The 23736-nt window shown below is 40.3% G+C and overlaps 1 protein-coding gene across 3 annotated transcripts in view; it reads left to right on the plus strand.

Annotated features, from left to right (window-relative positions):
- Positions 1-23736, plus strand: part of LOC143279978 (general transcription factor IIF subunit 1-like) — an 85943-nt gene that overhangs the window by 47783 nt on the left and 14424 nt on the right. Inside the window, exons 9-12 of one of the 3 annotated variants that reach the window (XM_076584377.1) lie at positions 1965-2149; positions 6526-6611; positions 15868-15955; positions 18202-18286. In XM_076584377.1, the coding sequence (XP_076440492.1) occupies positions 1965-2149; positions 6526-6611; positions 15868-15955; positions 18202-18286 (444 nt within the window). Of the gene's footprint in view, positions 1-1964; positions 2150-6525; positions 6612-15864; positions 15956-18201; positions 18287-23736 lie in introns of all 3 variants that reach the window. The other 2 variants (XM_076584376.1, XM_076584375.1) reach the window with 2 other exon arrangements.

Below are 23736 nucleotides of genomic sequence, written 5' to 3' on the forward strand. Positions count from 1 at the left end.
AAATCTTTCACTCACCTCAAGCATCCAGAGAGGTAATCTCGAAAAATAATGTAAAATTCAGCTTCACACACAATCACAAAACAAAAAAAGATGATTGGAAGCACACACTGTCACTTTCGGTGCCGAATTGTCTCCTCACTGAAGATTCTCAAAGGTTGTTGTTTTGCTGTTCTGTTCAGTTTCTGTCTGTCCGAAAATAGCCCACAAAGTCAGAATTATAAACTTAGTGTGTGTGTGTGTGTGTGTGTGTGTGTGTGTGTGTGTGTGTGTGTTTACTGGATAACCACACAAAGACATAGTGTTATAGACAGATTCAATGATTGTTCACAGCACATAAACAGACTGACACACAGAGACTTACTGAACACACACACACACACACACACACACACACACACGGTATGGTTTGAACAGTGCATGATCTAAATTCAGCACCTCAAAAAGTACAGACAGATGAAGATGTAAACTGACCAGTGAAAGCAGGAACACGGAAAGTTGTTGATGTGGCGCACCCACGTTAGCTGCCTCTGATTTCCATCAACAGCAGGTTGCACATTGTTGTTGTTGTTGTTGACTGGTTCATAATTTCTTTGAACATAACAACCATGGAATCATCACTGTCACGTGTCTCCTCGGTATCGTCAATTTCTTCGTCATTTTCACTGTCAACCGTAATGACAACATCTTCAAGTATATTGCCTTCATTTTCTCTGGCTTCATCTTCATTTTCTGAACAGTACTTTCATCACCAGAGCCATTCTGAACAACTTCTTGAAGCACTTCTTCAAGTGACACAACTGTCCACTTCATCCGTTGCAACGCCATCCTTGATAGCAAAATGACTGGTCTCGAGTCCTTTGTTTCAAGTTGGGGATTCAACCGAATACCGCTGACTAGGTCAGCAGAAACTGGTCTAAAAATAGATGGATGATTGGTATGTGGAATTCCATGCGTTTTTTTTCCCTCGGACTGTTGACGAGCAGTCTTTGTTTCAAAACAAAAACCGGCACGCACATGCACGCGCCGCGTGTTTAAATGGCGCTACCACGCACATATGCATGGTACGTGCTCAGCGCAGCTTCGGCCTCCTTGCATGTATGTATGGTACGTTGTTATAAAGTGAGCTATGAATGAAGATGATTGAAAGAATAGAAGCGAAGTTATGGCCAGTTAAAGTAGGTTGGTGGTGACACAGTTTTCCCTCTCCTGCACAGCTGGTTTAGACTGAAGTGTACTGCTGCTCAGCTGGCTTGTACAGTGAGCTAGCTCTGCACCTCTGGCGATGAAAGGGTTAAAGGTTGAATGCACCAAGAAATAATCTTGAAGGAATTAATTTGAATTTTTGCCCTTATTTCTTGTAAAATGACTGGACAATGTGCCAGCGTTACCTGTTACCAGCCTCTGATTTTCACACATATACAATACAAAACACACACACACACACACACACACACACACACACACACACACACACACAAATGATACAAGTATGTTAAGATTGCTTTTTCTTTTTATCCGAACCTGTTCCTCTGAAATTGACAAATGTCCCTCAGGGTTTTTAGACAGGCCTTTACAGCTTTTAGATTTTAGCCCTGTTGGAAACATTGTTATTTCTTTTGTCTGTTTGTTTGCATGTGTGCAAGTTTTAAAAATATTAACATCGACCCCTGTAGAACAAAAAAAAAAACACAGCAGCAATTCTTTCAGTTTCTGGGGTTGCAAACAACAATTTTTTTGTTATCTTCAGGGGGTCTTTGCCCCCAGCCCCTCCAGCAGGGTGTTGCCTCTGAACCCCGACAGGTGGTTTGTGTGGCCCCCAGGCTTAAGTGGTTTTTTTTTGTTTTAGTCCCTCACATCCTTCTGCAATAGAGTGAAAACTGTCCTTTGCACATGCTTATTGATGACTGTATAAGCATGGGTCAGCTGTGTATATATATTATATGCATTGGTTTTATGGTGTGCAGTAGCAGTCTCTCGGAGCCGGAAGAGAAGGAGAAAAAGTATGAAGAGAAGGGTGTGGCAGATGAGAGTGGCCTCCGCAACATCCTCAACTCAGATGAAGAAGAGGAGGAGGAGGAAGATGTTAAGGAAGAAGAGGAAGTCGAAGAAGAGGAGAAAAAAGATGATGAGAAACCCCCCAAAGAGAAGAGTAAGTGTTTGGTTTTGTTGGGAAGAATGAATGTTAGTTGTTAAGCCTTTTACTTCTGATCTTGGATATATCCATGCTTTAGGGTAAACTGCATTATGAACTGTCTAGCCACTCATTTGAATATGCTTACTTCTTTGCAAATAGTGACTGCCTTGATGAGTGTTTGAAGCAATATCTCAGCAAATTTTGGCTCAATTTTAATGCATTTTTTGTACTTTGTGAAGTGAAAAGCTGTTGACAGGCATGAGATTTTTCCGACTATAGTCAGATTTCTGACCGAAAACTGGCTCCAGAGGCCATTTCAGCTTATCTGTATTTGGTCGAGATTACAAAACTTTCACTCGCGGGCTTTACGACTTGCAAAGATACCTGATTTCATCAGTCGTCTTCAGTCATTGACAAAATGAGAAAACTCACAAAGGATAAGAAGGTTTTTGCAGCAGAGATTGATAAAGGAGTGAAAAATAAGTGGAACTGGGCCTGGCAAGATGAGACTGTGAAAACAGAAGTGAAGAACAAAAAAAACAACTTTACAAGTAGGCGACACCATTCACAAAATTGACGCCACAGGGCAAGGCCAAGTGCGATTGGTATCAGATTGTATGGGTGCAACTCTTCAGTCTAGGCATGGAAATCTGTTTTCAGATTAAAAACGGAGCGTCCGTTTTCTGTAAGAAAAAAAAGAAAGAAAAGCAGAAGGGCCGTTCTATATCCTTTACCGATGGTCGGTCAGAAATGAAAACGGTATGCTCTTTTGAAAGCGTCATTTGTTGACCCCTTGACAGGCAATCCAGTGACTTGTCAGAGCACCAAAATCGAAGTCAGAAAGTTTCCTAACGGTCAGTTGAAGTTGTCAAAATACTGGTAACGAAAGGCGATCCCAACATGGCTCGTATTGTCAGATATAACTGTGAAAAGCATGCACGCACGCACATACCGTGCACACACATGCAGTCGATCACACACGCGTGCACAGACATGCGAGCGTCTGCGTGCGCGCACACACACATACACACACAAAAACTTGTGCACAGGCATAGATTCACCTAAACGCTGTTGCCTGTAATCTCCATCCCTGTCAAGCCACAAGGGCCCTGGGTACATCTGCTTGACCCTCTGTTCATTCAGCAAAAGCTGCAAACTTTGCTACTTTATGCACAAGTAACATTGTTGCCGATTGAAACAGAAACTTTGTAGCAATTGATGTCAGTGCTTTTTCTGACACAGCTAGTGCTGCAGTACATACAGTTCATGACAAGAGTCAGTTTATTTAGATTTGAGACCTATGGGTGCCAGATTACCAGACTAGTTACACACGCATGCACAGACACAGAGCTGAATTGAATGTGCGCTCGCTCGAGCGCACTCACACACACACAAACACACACACACACACACACACATACACACACACACACTCACTGTTCGTCTAATATCACTTCAAGTGGAAAGACGTTAAACTGAAGACGAACACACACACTCTCTTTGAAACAATTTCACATGAATGCACTCACATATACACATACTCTGGGGTTTTTTTGCTCTTTTTTTTTATCTCTCTCTCCACACTTGCATATCTGCACACATATGAGCAGTCACACAGAGCTTAATAATATGCACATGCACGTACACACTCACACACACACTCTCTCTCTCTTTCTCGCACACACACACACACACACACACACACAGATTTGTATTTAAAGTAATGCACATATATGCACACTTATAAACTTTTTCCTCCCACCTTCCCCCCTCTCTCTCTGTTTCTTTGTCCCTCTCTACCTCTTTCTGTCTCTCCCTCTCTCTCTCTCTTTCTTGAATATACACAGAGTTGTATTGAAAACACACACACACACACACACACACACACACACACACACACACACAGAGAAATGCGCACGCGCAGAGAAAGACAGATCTGTTGAATTTGAAAGCAATGCATACACATGCACAAATACAACTTGCATTCTTTCCTCCCACCATCTCCCCTCTCTTTCTCTCTGCCTGCCTCCCTCTCTCTCTTGCTCGTTTACACACAGTTGAATTGAAACCACACATACACACACGTGTGTGCACACTCACGCTCACTTGCTGTTGCTCTCTCTCTCTTTTTTTCTCCCTCACACACAGAGTTTAGTTGAATACACACACAAACACAGTCCAGGCTGGGGAACTCACAGCGATCTGCAATTTTCAGAAGAAGAGCAGTTGATTTCAGAGGGGGAAAAAGTCACTCCGCAACCCCCGCCCCCTCCTGCAGACTTCACTTTCATGATTTGCTGAGGTACGCCTGCCCTCTCTCTTGAGTCTGCTACCAGGCGGTGAGGGAAGGTGGGGAGTGGGGGGGATAAAACCACTGTCAGTGACTGGCAACATTGGCATTGAGCCAAGACACTGACCACAATTCTAGCTGAGAATCCTTGACTGCTAAAGTGATCATTATAACAAGTCACAGATCCACCCCCTCCTCCCTCCAGTCATTCAACTTCCCCCCTTTTTTTTCCTCAACCAGCACACATGCCTGTCAGTGGAACAGAGACTACAGCTGAAGAAACCAGATGGTCAGTTATACTGGTACAGTGCAAACTTTTGTGCTAAGAACATTTTCCTTGAAAACAACAACAACAACAACAACAACACAAAAGATTTAGAAGATAATGTCCCCAAGGCCGACTTTTACAGGTTTGAAAGCAAAAACACTTCAGTTTAGGAAGAATTGGACTGATTTTTTCTTCTTCTGTGGGTTGGAATTCCTCAGCAGCATTGGTCACCCACAAGTGCAGATTTTATGGTTTGAAATTGAGAAAAACCTTCAGCTTCAGGTGGGGGCCTTCTGCGACCCCCAGGCCCCCACTTTTCACACTCAGTCACAATTTCCCAATCTCATGCCTGGACTTGAACATGTCAGCATGGCTGCCAGGATGTACAGTACCAAAGAGGTGGCTAGAATTTTGTTTGATTCTCCTCAGGATCAACAATAGCAAGTTCGAAAATGTTGTTGCAAATGAAAGTAATGTTGTTATTCAACTGAAGTGATTCTGGTTATGCTGGTAATGATTACTTGCTACAAGGTGCATCAACAGGAAAGGGGCGGGGTTGTGTTAGAAGTTGGTACAGAAAAATCGCAATATTACCTTTGAAACCCTCCAGGTGAAAGTCGAAATATTGTTTACAGTGAGCTTTTGTATTGTACTGTTGTGTGATAGTGTTTGTGGGTGTTTGTGTAGGAGGGTGTGTGGGGGGCGTGGTTACTGTTAATATGGCTGCCAGGACATACGGTATAGAAGAGGTGGCTAGAATTTTGTTTGATTTTCCACACATTGACAACAGCAACTATCAAAATGTGTTGATAGAAAATTAATTAATCATGGGAGTGCATCAGGCAAAAGACACACCAAACTCAGGTCAGATTAACTCTATGGAGACGTAGTTAAATAGTGCATGTAGTTTTACTGTGATGGGCAAATATGGACATATTTGAAAAATTCAACACACTTACACACAAAGACATACAAATTATATATCACTAGAATGTTTACCATCTCTCCTTTTAACAGTTTAAAACAGTTTTCTCATTAAATGCTGCTAAATATTTTTTAAAAATATTTTAAACTATGTCACTAAATACTGAAAAACAAAAAAAGGAAAAAAAGAAAGAAAGGTATACTGTACCCACCAGGCATGTCATATCCATCAGCTAATCCACAAGGCAGCATAAGATGATTTTCTCACACAGTAAGGTTCCCTGATTCTCATGAATCAGTTTGAAGTCAAATGTTGCACAACAAACTGTTAAAAAAATAAAATAGAAGATCACAACACTGCTTGATTATGTCAAGATTGACTTCTCACCCAGTCCAGAAAAGTCTAGAAAAAAAAAAGCCTTTCACGCAGTTAACCGTCAAGGGGAAATAACTCAGTTTTTCCTAGACTGATCCCTCAAGACAGCCTGATTAGTTTCCCTTTAATTGAACACTGCTGAGTGTATGAAAAAAAATTCTGTGATCCGCCGAATCCTACACTACGGCACATCATTTTGAGCAGGCAGAGTGCCGGCGCCGAAGCGCTGCATCTCCAAAGAGTTAAAGGGAAAGGATGTGCATGTGGAAGTCAGAAGGTGGTTACTGTCGAAATTTGCACTCTGGCTTTCTCTGGCAGAGCTGAATTCTGAACTAAGTGGTCAGATTTTTGATGGAAGCTAACAGCCAAGATTTAATTTTTGACAGGTTTTCAGTCTTGAAATGGAACCTAGAGGTCTTCTTGGCTATAAGCAGCATGTTTGATTTATTTTTGAATGAATTATCTTCCTGATGATTAAAAGTTTGTTCATGGGCATTTGTGCAAATACACAATACACGTGTATCTTTGATCAGGAGGCAGTGAAAGCAGCAGTTCCAGCTCTGACAGTGACTCTGACATCGACAAGGATGACAAGTTTACTTCTGCACTTCTCATGCAGGTACAGACATATTTGTATAACTGTTTGTGTTGTGTACTGCTTTTTGACTCACTTGTGTAAACAAAGTGAGTATGTTTTAACCTGGTGTTCGGTTGTGTGTGTGTGTGTGTGTGGTGTGTGTGTGTGTGTGTGTGTGTGTGTGTGTGTGTGTCCATGGTAAACTTTAACATTGCCATTTTCTCTGGAAATACTTTTGTCTGCCAATACCAAATTTGGCTTAAACATAGTATGAAAAAAATCTTCACAGTCGTACCAATAATAGGTTGTAAGTCTCCTGAATTAAGCCATATTTCTGTATCATTAACAGTTTTATTTCGTTAAGGTTCGTTCCGAAACACAAAAATTTTAAAAACTGATTCTTACTGACTTGCTGGAAGGTAGGTTGTGTAGAGAAGACATGACCTCGTTTTTCATGTTCGCAATTAAAAGCAAAGAAACACACATTCTGGACAGAACACATACAGTGACACTTACTGCAGTATTGATGTGTTCACTGCATATGAATATTCTAAAGTGGACACTGAATTAACCAGAATGAACAGAAAAGGACATTTTAAATCGACTGTTTCACTGCCTTGTCTGCACAGCACTGGTCAGAGCAGATCTTGACAAAACATGTTGCAAACCCTGACGCAATGGCAACGTCTCCTTACCGCCAAATTAAAAGAATTTCTTAAATAATCATTGACGTGTTTACTGCATATGATTCTATTGTTTTAACACTATTCATACCAAGTAATTTAGCACAAATTAACACTCCCGGCCCAAGTAATTTTCAGTTTTAATCATGAAAAGTTGGGTTACGTAATAAAAAAAATTGGCAGAAAAAACCCTATGAGTTTGTTTGCTTTGAAATTTTGCATGTGTGTGTGGCTGTGTGTTTGTTCTATATGTTACAACATAAAACATGACACAAAAATAAAAACTTCTGCAATTATTGTTATTTTAATTAGTTAAAAAAAACTGAAATGGGTGACGCACAATACAAACATAGCCACTGACCTGTTTTTTGTTGTTGAAATCCATGGTAATCCAAGAATATAAGTGTCACAAGAAGTGTAAAGCATTTACAAAAAGAATACCATTCAAAATACACACTGATTTTTTCTGAACTTGTTGTTTTCCAGCTGAGGTCAAAGTCACAGTTTTCTCCGACTTGAGTAAAAATCCACTTAGCAAGACGAATGTTCACACACACACACACAAAAAAAAAAAGAAAGAAAGAAAAAAAATATATACAATTATCAACAGCTTTCCTGAACTACTGGTCACCTCCCTCATCCACTCTGGGTTTTTTGTAGGCCACATTGGTGTGGTAGCGCTCAAAACATCATTGCTTCATCTAATGTAATTTCTCCTTCTAATAAATTTTGTTCTTCTGACGATAACTTAGTGATAGGTTTAATAAGCTTCTCAATTTCACATTCTTCCGTGTTTCTCTCTTTGTACAAATTTTCATAAAAACCTTTAACATCGTCAATGATCTCTGTCTGGTCTTCAACAATATTACCATTTTTTGTTCTCAGTTTTATCATTTTCTTACTGACATAATTCCGTTGTTCTAGATTGCAAAAGTATTTTGTAATTTTTTCAGCTTCTGCTATTCATCTTGCTTTGGATCTCAAGACTACTCCTTCCATTCTCTTATCTCGTATTGTTTCCAATTCTAGATTTAATTCTTTAAGCTTTCTTACTTCATTTTCACTTTTGGTCTACATGTTCTCCAAAGTTTCTATATTTTGTATCAATTTATTTTCTTGCCGTCTTTTTGTCTTTTTCTTTATTGTAGCAAAGGAGATCGTTTTTGCTCTTATCTTCATAAGTCATGAAGTCCAAAAAGATTTTGTCTGAAATATTTAGTTCTATCTCTGATCTTGATATTTCTTCAATTGTTGCTCTGATATAACAGTCTGCAGCATATTCAACAATGACATTTGAAATTTCTTCATTTATTTCTTCTGCGTATTGTTTGTCCTGAAGTAATGAACAATTAAATTTCCAAAAAAAATTTTTTAGCTTTTTTGTCTTCTCCAAATTTTAGAGTCAGTGTGACTGTATGATATCCTGGAAGGATGTCTGTATTTTCAAAATACCAGAAGAGATAGTCTGACAACAGGAAGTAATCAAGTCTACTTTGTTTTAACGGTGTAGGTTTTCTCCATGTGGAACATCTATGCTCTGGATTATTTTCTCTCCAAACATCACTTAAGTCAAGTTCTATGCTCATTTTCTCAATTTTTTCTCTGGCTTTTGGATTGTTAACATGTAAGTAGTTATCACAGTCAACGTATGGATCCATGGCAACATTCCAGTCACCTACTGCAGTAATGTTGTGATTCTTATAGTTCTTAATTGTATCAATTAAAAAAAGTTTGATAAAACATTGGGTCATCTTTATTGGGACCGTAAACATTGACCAGAAGAAATTCCTTTTCCATCGAAGAAAAGGTTATAATTAGAAAGTTACCATTCTTATCTCTATGTTTTTAATTTTGAATTCAAAATTATTAGAGAACAAAAGTGCAACTCATCTCGAGTTTGATTGGTATGATGCAAAGAAGCATTTTAATCCCCATTCAGGTGTTACATACTTTTCTAGTTTACTATTAAAGTGTGTATCCTGGAGGCAGTAAATTGAGTATTTCTTCTGTTGAAGATAGTGAAAAACATCCCTTCGTTTTCTCATGTCTCCAAGCCGTTGACAGTTTAAAGTAGCGATTGTAATGCTATCCATCATTAGGTATTTCCATAACAATCGAATGTATAATGCAGCATAAGTCTCTAAATGATTTTTGCTGGAAGAAATGGTTGCAGTGGTGAACAGCTCTGGTCGTTCCTCTACAAACCCTATGAGCATGCAGCTGGCCAACTTTCAAGCTCACTGCTCCTGGGGTCTCAACCTGTTGGCTAGCTTTGTGTGGAGGTTACAGGTCAGCCAACTGTACTACTATCAGACAGCTAGGTGGTCCTTCCTTTGAAGCGGCTTTCCTTTTCAGAGAGGTTGTTAGGGGGACCTGTCTTAACTCACTCGGGATGACATGTTTTCTCCCTTGCTTTTCCCTCACAGACGGCCCATTTGTAAGGGTTTGGAAAAAAATTACAAAAAATACAAAATACAGAGTAAGAAAATGAAACTTTCAGAACTGGTTTATTACGTGTTGAGCTATTTCATTTAAAAAAAAAAAAAAAAAAAAAAATCAAATTTCTCATCTTATTTTTACAGTTTTGCCATATGTAGAAAATAATGCCAATTTTTCACCCTGAATCACCATACCCATGCTCGCTTTCTGCATTAAATTCACTTTCTTCTGCATCATCATCCACCTCTTCAATGTCCAACCCTTCAGTTTGTAGCATTTCAAGTACTTCGGCAACCCTAAAATGTTGCCGTCGCTGCCTTGTTCGCTTCACAACATTTTGAGAAGAGCGTGCTTTGCTAACAGGCTGGCACGTGAGCAGACGACCGTTCAGTGACTTTGTCAGCGTGTGTGGGAGACGGGCCACACATGGCAGGCTGACCAATCATACCATTCGATTGTGGAGTGACCCAGAATAGCGCACTCTGCTTGGCTAATCACAAAATCACGTGTACAGCGCATGATGGATTTTTATTTCTTGAAAATGCTATTCCATTCCGTCGTCTGAAACTGAATACATTTTATGTAGGAATGCTCATGCATTCCTTCGTCCGGAGAGAGTTATAGTGCGTGCAGTTTTACTGTAACGGGTAAATGTGGACATATTTGAAAAATTCAACACACTTTCACACAGAGACAAAGACATACAAATTGTATATCTCTAGAATGTTTACCATCTCTTAACAGTTTTAAACAGTTTTCTCATTAAATGCTGCTAAACATTTTTTTTTAATATTTTAAATTATGTCAGTAAATACTGAAAAACAAAAAAAAATTGAAAAATAGGTATACTGCACCCACCAGGCATGTCATATCCATCAGCTAATCCACAAGGCAGCATAAGATGATTTTCTCACACAGTAAGGTTCCCTAATTCTCATGAATCAGTTTGAAGTCAAATGTTGCACAACAAACTGTTAAAAAAAAAAGAAAAAAAAAAGATCACAACACTGGTTGGTTATGTAAAGATCGACTTCTCACCCAGTCTAGAAGTCTAGGGGGAAAAAAGCCTTTCACGCAGTTAACGGTCAAGGAGAAATAACTCAGTTTTTCCTAGACTGATCCCTCAAGACAGCCTGATTAATTTCCCTTTAATTGAACACTGCTGAGTGTATGAAAAAAAATTCCGCGATCCGCCGAATCATACACTACGGCACATCATTCTGAGCAGGCAGAGAGTTAAGGAATCTAGAAACCCCAGGAGAGACCCCTGTGGTACTTGTTCCTGGTGCTTGATTTCCTTTGAAAGCAACCCTTTAGGCCATTGGGTACCATTCCTTTTGATTTATCCTCAAGACCACATTCCTTTTGCTGCTGGCCATGGGCTGTCATAGAAGCGAGATACAAGGTCTAAGTGGAATGCCTCAGGATCTGGCCTTCTACAGAGATGGTTCCCTCATACTCCGTTTCCTTCCAGAGTTTTTAGCTAAGAATCAAGACCCTTGTCTGATATCCTAGCCCAAGACAATGAGGATAGGCATCTCTGCCCTGTTTGATGCCTCAAATACTATTGGGATAGGTCTCGCCACAGGCGTTCATCTCAGAGACGTCCTCTCATTTTTCCCAACGAGAATTACAAGAAAGACATTGCTGCAGGAACCATTTCTGGCTGGGTTTCCCAAGTTATTCTTACATCCAACTCTCATGCACACAGAGATCTCAGCTGTCTGAATCCCAGAGCACACGAAGTGCAGGCCATAACCACTTTGGCTGCTTTTCAGCATTGGGTACTGCTGCAGCATGTCTTGGAAGCAGCCTTCTGGCAGTTTGAGAATCCCTTTATCAACTTCTACCGCAGGGATTTCCGTATGACCAGGGCTGACAGTTCCAAGGGGATTTCCTTTGTCACGGTTAACACTGCTGTCGCGGTTACAAGGGCTCCCCATGCGAACCAGTAGGCGTTGCTCTCCTCCATTTGCTTTAAATTCTGCATCAGTTTGACATGGTACAGTATATGACATCAAAAGGAGTTTTGATTATACTCTCTGTTTGGTGATGTATACTTACCATGTCAAACTCGAATGCCCACCTGTCTATCCCCATCTCTCTGGTATGATTCTCATGGGGCGTTCTTGATGGCCACAGATTGATTTAGCACTTGTAACTTTTAGAGGCGTTTGATTGGTCAAGAGCAGATTGGGTATGACGGGGCGTCTTTTCACTGTTAGCGGTGCAAAATTTTTACCAGGCAGAGCAAACTGATAGGTCTTGTTTGTATTGGTTTGACATGGTAAGTTAGTATATATCACCAAACAGGGAGTATAATTAAAACTCCCCTTTCTTGGCAAGACCGTATCACGTAAGTTGATTTGTGGTTTGATTGATGTTTTAAGCTTGAATCACGCTAAATGTATATATTTTAATTCTCAGAAACAGAATACTGTGTGGAGTACTTTGAATAAGAAAAGGGCATGTCATGTAAAAATGAATAAATGAATTTAAAGTAGAAAAATATTAAATCAGGACTAATTGCAAAAGACAGTGTGTTTCTCCATGGTAATGTTTTGTCTCTGCCTATCTCTCTTCCTACTCTGCTTCTCTTACGCACTCTGCTTCTCTTACGCAAAGCTACACAGAGTTAATGGACGAAGAGAGGGGCAAGATGAGGATCTTTCTATAAGTGCAACAACAATAACAAAAAATATAGGTTGCACTTAATGGTTAAGTGTACTTTAACTTTTTATACAGCTTTTTTTTTAAACAATGACATCAAAGATATTTTATTTGAATTCTAATGTACATTTTGGTGTCATATACTGTACCATGTCAAACTGATGCAAACTAGGCCTATCGGTTTGCTCTGCTTGGCCAACTGCCACTAAGTCATTGTTTCGTCTGTATCACCTCAGTACCAGGAACCTGATTTTCACTGCAGAATGACTTGTCATGTTTTTTCCAATGCAATGAATCACTTCTTTGTCCCTGCTCTCCAGCCATGATAGTTCCAGCTTTTCCTTTAGTTTAACACTTTATTTTTAAGTCCTCAATTGACTCATCATGAGACCCAGGCACACCAAGCACTCATTATTTTGTTGAATGTACTGTTCCAAATTATTCACCTATCTCTCCGCCTTTGCTGCCTGGAATTTGGCTTTCCTCACTACCTCCTCCAGTCCATCCTTGCCAGTCGTTTCTGACACCTCTCCGAGTCTGTCTTCAGTTTGTCATTTTCCTGTTTTAAATAAGATATTTCCCCTCTCACATTTCGCACAGTATTCAAATGAAGTTGCTGGTAACACACATCACACAGTTTTCTCATAATGTTGATGTGTGAAAAATATTTTTGGCATCATGGCACCTGCCACCACCTGTTGACCCAGACTCAGAAGTAGAAACACTGTCCGCTAAAGGAGATATTCCTGTAGTCATGGTCTGGTCACAGGTATCACTGTCTTCACTGGCTGCAGGAAAGTGGGTTTTGATAGACCCCATGTCCGTTCTACCATGAACACTGCATGCTTTTTCCCCTCACCTTTTTCAACAGTTGTGATTTTGTTTCATGTGGGAAATAAGACAATAACGCTGTGAAATCTTGACTGGAAACTGTTGATTCATCACCTTTGTGCTTGCGCTTAGCTGACCCAAGTCATTACAGCATGTCTTAAGTGGATCAAGACTTTCATTTACAGTGTGGTTTTGATTCTTCATACATTTTTCTGACATGCACAAAATGTACCTTTCCACTGGCAGAGAAAGTATTGGTGTTTACCTACGATTTATTGACTGAAAAATTCAGCATATCCAGTTAAGTTTTTTGCTAAAAATGCAGTGAGATGAAAGTTTCAGTTTTCAGTTTTCAGTAGCTCAAGGAGGCATCACTGTGTTCGGACAAATCCATATACGCTACACCACATCTGCCAAGCAGATGCCCGACCAGAAGCGTAACCCAACACGTTTAGTTAGGCCTTGAGAAAAAACAAACAAAAAAACAAAACAAAAAAACTACCACTACTAATAATATGTATAAGGCGCAAAAACTTGATAAGTCAGCTATAAGCGTACATAAATAAATAAATTATAATTATAATATAAAAAAGTAGTAGTAGTAGTAATAATAATAATAACAATAATAATAATAATAAAAAAAGATAAATAAAAAAGACAACAACGATGATAAATAAGCAAATAAATGCAAAACATGGAGACACACATCCACACATACACCCACACATGCACAACAGACACGCACCAAACATGCAGCTTCACAGAAATGAAAGCACAGTCAAATACACATAAACGTACATGAGCCCCAACACACACACACACACACACACACACACACACACACACACACTCTCACTCACTCACCCACTCACTCACTCTCTCTCTCTCTCTCTCTCTCTCTCTCTCTCTCTCTCTCGCACTCTACCCTGCACCTCCTCTACCCCCCTCCTCCACACACTCATTTCTAGGCTACGTATCGCAGCTTCCACGGCACACACACACACACACACACACACACACACACACAGATGAACACTTACTTGTACAAGCACACACACATACGCACATATCCCCCACCCCCAACCCCGCACACATATATACAAAGATATATATATATACACACCCGCACGTTCCAATATTTCGTTGCTCCCACAGTGTAGGCATGCATACACACACATACCTCATCCTCTACCCCCGCCCTTCCCCCCGCACCCCACCCCCCTCACACACACACACACACACACACACACATACACACGTGCACAGAACTCTCCTGACACTTGTGTACACTTACACCCTCGCGCATGCACAAACGCGCTCAAACACACTGACCCACACATACACACAAACACACGCACAGAGGCTGCCACTGATTGGCCGCAAGAGGGATGGGAAAAGATCTCTGATGGCAAGAACGTGGCGTCTAGTGTGTTGCTCAGTCTATTGTATTTGGAAAAGCCCACAGAGACTCTGTTCCGTTTTGAAGAAATTTGCGCAATGTTGGTTTGGAAATGATGCCGATATTTGTTTGATTTGCAAAGCATCGTGCTCTACCTTTCATGCTAGACTTATGGCCGCTCCCTCTCTCTTTTATTTCTTTGAGGTGATCGATGGTGTGATGGCCTTGTACCTGTTCTTTTCGATATTCTTTGACTTTTCTCAGGATTTCCGATTTTCCTAGATGTAGGCTGCTCGTTGTTGCGTCACCAGCAAGTCTGTCAGCCCGCTCATTTCCCTTAACACCTGCATGTCCCGGGCAGTATGACCATGTGAGTTTTATAATCTGAAAGTTGCACATTGCCTTATGCCACTCTGGGCTTCCCATTCCATTTTCAATTTTCTGTACGAAGTTCATTGAGTCGGTTAGAATCATGGCATGTTGGTTTCCGGGCGTATGGATGGACGATAGCCACTGGAGGGCATGTGTCACAGCTTCAACTTCCATCGTTAGGCTGGAGGTTGTGACTTTGTAGGCAGCATTCTCTTCCCTAATTTTTTTCCGTTTTGTTTCGCAATGAATCCACAACCGGATTGGTCTTTGGTGACTGAGCCATCTGTGTATATGATGATGTCCTCTTCTCTACTGTTTTCTTCTATGAGTAGCTTCACTTCTGCATCAGTTTTGCCCTCTGGCCATTCCCAACAGTGTCTTCCAAGAGTGGGTGAAATGGCTGTGTTGAATAGATGGTTGAGGTTTTCGGGTTTTTTCTCCCATTCTTTTGTTTCTTTCAGGTCTTGCAGTCGGCATACTAGCTGGATTGTGTCTTCTGCTTGCCCCATCCATGATCTTCCTTGTCCTAGACGGCTGCCTTTTGGTTCTTTGACTGCGTCATGCAGTGGGTTTTGAGGGTTTGAGATGAAAGAAACTCAGCCACCATGCATGAGGGAGCGATCACTCTCACTCTTCATATGTCATCACAAGCGATGCTTCCAAGCATTGGAGAAAAAAAAAAAAAAAGGAGGGGGAAGGTTGAAAAGAAACAACTGTTGTTTTTTTTCCCCCACCATCCCAGTGTAAACTGACTCACAGTATGTTGTCTACACATGCACTCATGCATACACATCTGCACACACACACACACACACACACACACACACACACACACACACACACAAATGTTTGTGTATTGCTCTTTATAAAGTTACATCATTTAACCATGATTTTCACACAGAAGGAGAGGATGGAGAGAAAGAAACTTGGAGAGAAGGGAGACTGCAAAGGGGCGGCATCCTCCTTTGGCATCGATGGCACTGACTCCAAGTGTAAGATTATTCTATTCTTCTTTGTGTTTGTGAATAATGAGATGCATGCAGATGAACAGGTATTAAATGCACAAGTTGTGCATATTGAAGTGATAAGTGGAGTAATTAACAGTTTAAAAGATAACTGATAACAAGTAGATAGGGTGTGATAATGTGTAAATGTGATAGATGAGGTGATAATGTGATGTATTTGAGTTTGTGTTAGAGGAAGATATTTTGATGTCTCATTTTTATGCTGCTTCAGTGGTCCAACATTTAAGCATTTTTTCATCCACTGAATGTCCTGAGACTCAGTGGTACAGACTGAAATAATAATGATAATAGCAGGAGACAAATCCTTCATGTGTGATTCCTGCTTTTTTGTTGTTGTTGTTGTTGTTGTACGCTTACAGTTGACTTCATCAAGTTTTTGCGCCTTGTACATATTACTTTATTATTAGTAGTAGTAGTCCTTTTTATCTATTATTTATTTACTTTTTTTTTCCCTCAAGGCCTGATTAAGTGCGTTAGATTACGCTGCTGGTCAGGCATCTGCTTGGTAGATGTGGTGAAGCGTATATGGATTTGTCCAAACACAGTGATGCCTCCTTGAGCTACCAAAACTGAAACTAACAAAACAGAAAGCACCAGAGCTCACTATCAGAAACCAGCATTTGGTGAACCAAAAGTTGCTTGCTGGAATTAAAAATTCAGTGTTAAAACAGCATGTCCGTCAGCATTTCATGATTTTATAATCATAATGTAGACCTGTCAAAATTTAAAACTTTCACTGTCTGTATCATGACTTTCTGATTGAACAGGTCATGATAATCACTGCAGACAAGTCTTTTTTTCCTTCTTCTTCTTCTTTTTTTTTTTTTTTTTTTTTTTTTTAAGCAAGCCTTTCTCTTTTCTGCAGTCTTTGATGTACTGTCTGTGCTCTGGTGATTAGGCAGTGAGATTGTAGATACTGGGATGGGCACTCACTGTCCATCTTGCAGTGTTATTTGCCTATTTGATATATTTTTTTGTTTGGCTTTGAAGTTTTGTTTTGTTTTTTTCTGAGAGATAAGGTACAAGGGGAATAGGAGGCAGAGAGGGTCTTGAATTTCTTGGGAGATTTGAGACAAAGAAAATATATAATTTCTTGAGGGATAGAAGGTAGACCGGATATTTCTTGGGAGATGGAAGATAGAGAATATTTTGATGTATTTCTTGGGAGAGGAACATTTGAAAGATTTGAGGAATTTCTTAGATGAAAGAGATGGAAGGAAGAATTTCTTAGAAAATGGAAGGCAAAGGGAAGTTCTTTGGAAATAGAAGGCAGAGGCATAGCTGCCAGCCATTACAAATTTTCTGGAATTTTTTAAAATTCCAGTCCCGATTACGAAATAATGATTCCTGGATTTTTTTCTGTTCTGGATTTTGAAATTTTTAGGGGGTAATCCTGCAATTCTTGAGAAACAAAACCCATGTGCTTGTTCTGTACACTGATCCATGTTTTTCAGCTGGTAAGGCAAGAAGTGGCACAGATTTTTTCATTAAAATTGCCTCAACTAGTCAGTAAAGGTCTAGGCGATGCGGGCATTGAAGCAGCAAAAAACAACAACAAAAAAACACACCATAAAACGGGTGTATTAGTCAGTTATTTCACTAATTACAGCTGTTGCAACCCGACTGCCAATTATCTGACAGTGAAACTGGACCAAATCTAGTGCTGCCGTCTTGACTTAATCTGTTCCAAGAATCTAAGACCTGTTTTTCATCAGTGTTGATCCAGCAAACTCTTGTGCCATACATTATATGTTACTTAGATATCAGAGTGAAATAGGCCATTTTGATGAAATTGAGAGGTTCTTATCACAACAAGTGAGCTTTGAAAAAAAAAGTGTGTGTTTGTGTGTACTATACTTTTCTCACTTGACCTCAATTTTGACCCTGAAAACACACATAGACTCACACACAGATGTGCATACTCAAGAAGCACACGTGTGCGCATGTGCGCGCGCACACACACGTGCATACAAATGCACAAACACACACACACACACAGATGCACATACCCATGCCGCGCAACACATACAGCACACACATACACACATGTGTGGGGGTTGTTATTATGCAAGCATGTCTGTTCAGAATCTTAGATTCATTTACAATTGCTGTAGTCCTTGTCACATTATCATTAGGAACAAAGAACAAAATCTACTTAGATAACTGAGCAGATGACTGGACTAAAAGCTTTGAACAATTTTCTTTTGTTTCAGCTATGAAGCGGAAAGCTGATGGAGAAAACCCTCCTGCCAAGAAGTCCAAGAAAGATCATTCTACTCCTCCTGTGTCTTCCTCAAAGTAAGTGAAAATGTGTGTGTGTGTGTGGTGTGTGTGTGTGTGTGTGTGCGCGCGCGTGTGTGTGTGTGCAAGGTGCCAAGTGCCAAGGTGCAAGTGATAAGAGCAGTAGACTTCCAATCAGAGGGTTTGGGGTTCAGATCCCAGTTTTACTGCCTGGGGCGTTTTGCATAGATTTTGGTGAAAAATTGTAGAAAAAAAAAATCATGATGTGGGATTATGATTTAGTTTGGTTTAACCCCTTCACTGCTAGTACGTTTTGCTATGGCCTATGCTGAGAAAAGTTTCAGAAAAACAAGAAAAACACGCCAATGATTTTAATTTGCTTATATTTCAAAAAGTACTGAAGATAAGTGCATAAAAGTATATATCAAATGAAAGGAAAATGAACCAAGATTTTGTTTTTGATACTCACATGTTCAAATAATGAGTCAATCTGACAGAAAAATTCCATCAAATGCATTAATAAAAAAAAAAATTGGGACTGTCATTCCATCATGTAGGTGCTACAATATCAACCAGGTTATCAACCTGTCTTTCTTGTGACTGGTGTGATCAACCACACACACTGTCAAGGCTGAGCAACAGTGCCCAGGTGCATAACACTCCAACACAGTCCACACAAAGAATGAAAAGGGTGTACTCACCCAGGATCTATTGCCAGTAAAAACGCTGTGTGGGGTACTTGCAGAAACGGTCTTCAAGACACAGTGCTGGTTTGCTGGGGCAGTCTGGGCAGTAGAACCCCACATCCTTTCTTTGTCCTTCCTTCCAGCAGACTGCACCGCCTTTGTGGCCAGGCCTTCTGTGGGGTAGGTGGGTTGAAGTGTCGTCCACACAAGACAAACAGCGTGGTCATCTTTAGCAGTGTCTTGGTCACCAGAAATCATGGCACTAATTACATCCTTCTGAAGTCCAGGAGTGTACTGCTGTTGCCTGCTTTTTTATAGAGGATGTGTGCATTCAGCATGGCAATTTGTAGAAAATGCACACACAGCTATTTGTACCACTTCAGGGTTTTCCTTGTGACATTGTAGGGCTGCAGCTGTTGGTCATGATGGTCCATGGCACCCATGTTTTTGTTGTAATCCAGAATTGCTGGAGGCTTGTTTACTGCCCTTTGGTCTTGCTGCTGCTGGTCTTCAGTTGTAGGTTTGTGGCAAGTTGTCAACTCCAGATAGTCCAGGATGAGCATCATGATCATCAGCATGCTGCGTACCTGAAGCACATTGCATAAAAGACTAAGTCTGTTGGGTTTGGGGTTTGTTTTTTTGTTTTTTACATATAAAAAGATCATGAAATGGTACCATTTTATTTTTGATTGTTTTCAGAAGCTGAAATACAAACACACACATACCTACCCCACCCCCCACCCCAAACCTCCAAAACACACACACACTGAAACTGGTTCATGGTATGCCACACCCCCTTCATTCTCTCTTTCTCATACAAAATGACAACACATCACACGCGCGCACGCGCACACACACACACACACACACACACACTTCTACAAGTGTTGTATTTACAAAGTAATTTAGGCATACAGTTCTGTATATCATTCTCTGATTTCAGTTTTATAAACATCATCTCTTCCCCCCCCCCTCTCTCTCTCTCTCTCTCTCTCTCTCTCTCACACAAACAACAACAACAACAACAACAACAACAAACCAATACACACTCAGGAACGAACACACAGAAAGCTGCAGGCGAGCGACACACGCTGTCATCAACAATGAGCCAGCCAGCAAGCCACGCCCCCTTGGGCTATGATGGTCAGACACAGTACCCACGTGACTGACTCTCTCTCACTCACACACACTGATCAGTGACTGACGAAGCCACTTACCACAGCTAACACATTCAAAACACACACAATGCAGTCATATTCATTGTTACAACAAACGGAAAGCAAATAATAAACTGACAAACCTCGAAAACACCCACCTGCATCTTGAATCAGCTGAGCTTGTCTGTCTTCAGTTTCATCAAGCAACTCCACCTCCCACACCCCTCCACTGTCAAAATCAGGGTCTTCGGCATCAGCTTCACGCAGTTCTGTCTCATTCAGTCCACAATCTTCATCTCTACTGTTTGCATCGCGAAAGAATTCTTTCAATACAAGTGCAAGTGTTGGGGTTTGTCTGCGTTCAGCCATGGCTTTGCAAACACAACTTGAGCTTCATACAAACTTGCAAAACTTTCGCCATAAATATGACAATCCAATGAATAATTTTAGCTTATGGAACTCAGGAGATAAAGAGCTCTCAGGGGAGCTAATTTAATGGTTAGCAGACTGTATTTTCTGTAATGCGGGACTCGAAACATAGAATGTTGTAACATGACGTATGGCGCACGTCAGTACAGCATTGGTGAGCGACATTTCATGACGTACGCTGTACGTCAACAGCGCAGTCAAGAGGTTAATAAAGTGTCTAGAAACACGTCTGATGTATTTTTTCAATAAACTTTGCCTCTAAAGAAGTGTATTTTGTTGTCTTGTTGACTGGGTGTGAGAAAAAAAACAGGGAGAAAATGTTAAAAACTGAAGAAAAATGACAACTTTCAGCTTGGTTTTTCTCTAATTTCACTGCGTCAATCATTAAGTCTTACCACTCAGAATGTGGAGCAAACAGTGACCTTCAACTTGGCCTACATCAAGAAATGAATTTGTTCAATCCAGAGATTCACGAAACCAAAATGTGTCGCTTATGAGGTAGCCCGAGTTCAACTAGGCACAAATTGTCATTGGTCGAAAATGACGTATTGCTGTAATGGCGTTTTCTGATTGGCTGAGAGCCTAGTTAACTACCTTCAACTTCGGCAAACTCTTTGAAAGAAGCAACACATCGATTCAACTTAAGTAAAAGTAATTTTAATTAACATTTTTGATCTGATTGCTGTAAAAATCACAATGCTGAGAGGAGAGAAGAAGTTTGAGACCCTTCATAAGTTTGGGACCAAAAAATGGAGAAGAAAAGCTGAAATGATCGCTGCAGAACCAGATGATATTGAACCACAGGCTTTGACATCAAAGTGCGATGATGAGGAAATTCACACGGTCGCTTCTGGACACAAATTGAAGTGGTTTAGCTTGAAAAGAGAAAAATTATGCTGGACTGTGACAGCGACGTGTATTCAGAAGAGAATGAAGGATAACCAGGGTGAAAAGGACGAGCCTGGTCGACCACAAGCGCAAGATAACCAATGGCAAAAGCATACATGATCATCAATCTCACTTGTCTCCAACCCCTCATCTCAGACTGTTTGTGTCCAGATTGCAAAGAACCGGTAAGCCGATGGTTTGATTTTTTCCCTTCTCTCAAATTCTGTATATTTTATAAATATTTTTCATTCATACAGTAGGTATTAGTGCAGTTGTTACTGTGTGTTTGTGTGTGTGATGTGCTGGGTGTTGAGTGTGTGGATATCATGTGGGTGTGTGCAGTGTGTGTGTGTGTGTGATTGTGTTTGTGCGTGTGTGTGTGTGAGCAGTTGGTGTGTGTGTGTGTGTGTGTGTGCAGAGTGTGTGTTTGGTGTGTTTGTGTCTAACTCTAAAAATGATTTTCAGTCATAGATCTTGTGCAAATCAAAGTCTATATTTTTCCTCAGAACCCATGTATCCTGGAGCTGGAGTATCCTAGAGCTGGAGCTGACTGCTATCATGTTGTGGAGCAGGAGGATGTCCAGAGGGTGAAGGGTGCCTCAAGGGAAGCTTCAGGCTCAGCCAAAGAGAAGCAATGAAAGATAATTGACACGATACATTGTTGCAAGCGACAAGATGGGAAAGAGAGGGAGAAGTGTATGGAGCAGGACAGTTTTAATGAAACAAACATTTTGTTTTTATTGTAGATATACTTCTTTGACATCAGAAACCATATATTGTGTGCACTCCATTTGCTCATGTTCGGGGTGGAGGCAATTGGACCGGCTGACTTCTTGATACCCGCGTACATGCTGCCAGTGTTTCCATAGTCTGCTGCAGACTGTATGCTCTGGCTCATATTCAGCCAGTAATCGTTGGCGCAGCGCCGAGCTGTCTGCTGACACTTGATGCGTGCAGACCTCAGTGCGTCCCATGTAGCTTGGTGGGGATTGGTTTTATGTGCTAGGTGTGCTGTACACTTGGTCTCCACCGCTGGTTCCATTTTTTGCCAGCTTGCCTCAAACCAGTTCTCATTTCTCTGCTCCTTTCTGCCAAATGCTGCCATCCCTGACAGGTAGACAGCATCGCACACATGTTTCCTTTGGTGTCTATGCTCAAAGCTTCTGTACAACCATTCTCCAGTGATGCACAAAGGATACCCAAAAAACTCCTGAACTTTGGCTGGGTCTGTTGATCGACAAGTGTTGATATGTGGGCGGGCCTTGGATTTGGAATGATGCATTCTGCGCTGGATGAGTCATATCTTGGAGTGGATGAGTGTGTGATCAGTGTCACAATCAGTACTATGGAAGTTGCTTGTGTATTTACTTTGTATTTAATAACCTGGTGTCCATCGACACTTGCAGAATATAATTTGTGAAAAGGTTTGTAATGTGGTTGTGAAATAACATATATTGAATGAATAGAACTTTTGAGGCAAGTTAAGTTCAGAAATATAAAATAGATAAAATGAAATATAAAAGGGAGGCAAGAACTTTTGAAGGAATTTGAGGTGGGGGTGGGGGTTGATATTGCAAGGAAAAATGCCGTATTTGGTTATATTCTTCACTCATATTAACATATAATATCCATCAACAGTGCGCACAGATTCAGTTCATATTTATTATTTACTTAATCCTTTCACCGCCAGGTGTGCAAGTGTTTAATATCTGACAGTGCCAGACATTTGTTTGTCACAACTGATTTTTTCTGTACATGTAAAGTTTTCAAAAAGCTTATATCTTTATAGCAACTGATCCAATGTCCCTGTTGTTTTTTGTGAAATAAAAAGAAAAGATTGATTTTTTTTTTGCTCCTAAATTAATATATATTTCCATTTTATGGGATTCTTTTTAAAATTTATTTTATATTTAATTTATTTTATGAAATGTTTAAGAAATGATGGGTCTCCTCAACACATACATGACTAAAAATGTGACTTCACCAAGAACTGAAAGAATAACAAAAAAACCAACAGTATTAGCTCCAGAAAATCTTAGCAAGTTAGTAAAATCTGCTGTGCTTTTTTTTCTTTTAGTCACACCTATTTTTCTCTCATACTGTATTCAAAAGTTTTTTTGCTTGAAACTACTGATTCAAATTCTTTGCTATTTTTTCATGAAATTTAGATGACTTATGAAAATGTCACTGAAGCCAGTGAAATGATAGTAATATAACAGGAGCACAACAGTCATAGTACAGAATCACCCATAGTGAACAGTAAAAGTGTGTTGATGCATAGTTCACAATATGAACTGTGAAATGGTCAGGGACACACACACACACACACACACACACACACACACAC

This window comes from Babylonia areolata, chromosome 3, assembly GCF_041734735.1.
Source record: "Babylonia areolata isolate BAREFJ2019XMU chromosome 3, ASM4173473v1, whole genome shotgun sequence".
In the NCBI taxonomy this organism is placed as follows: domain Eukaryota; kingdom Metazoa; phylum Mollusca; class Gastropoda; order Neogastropoda; family Buccinidae; genus Babylonia; species Babylonia areolata.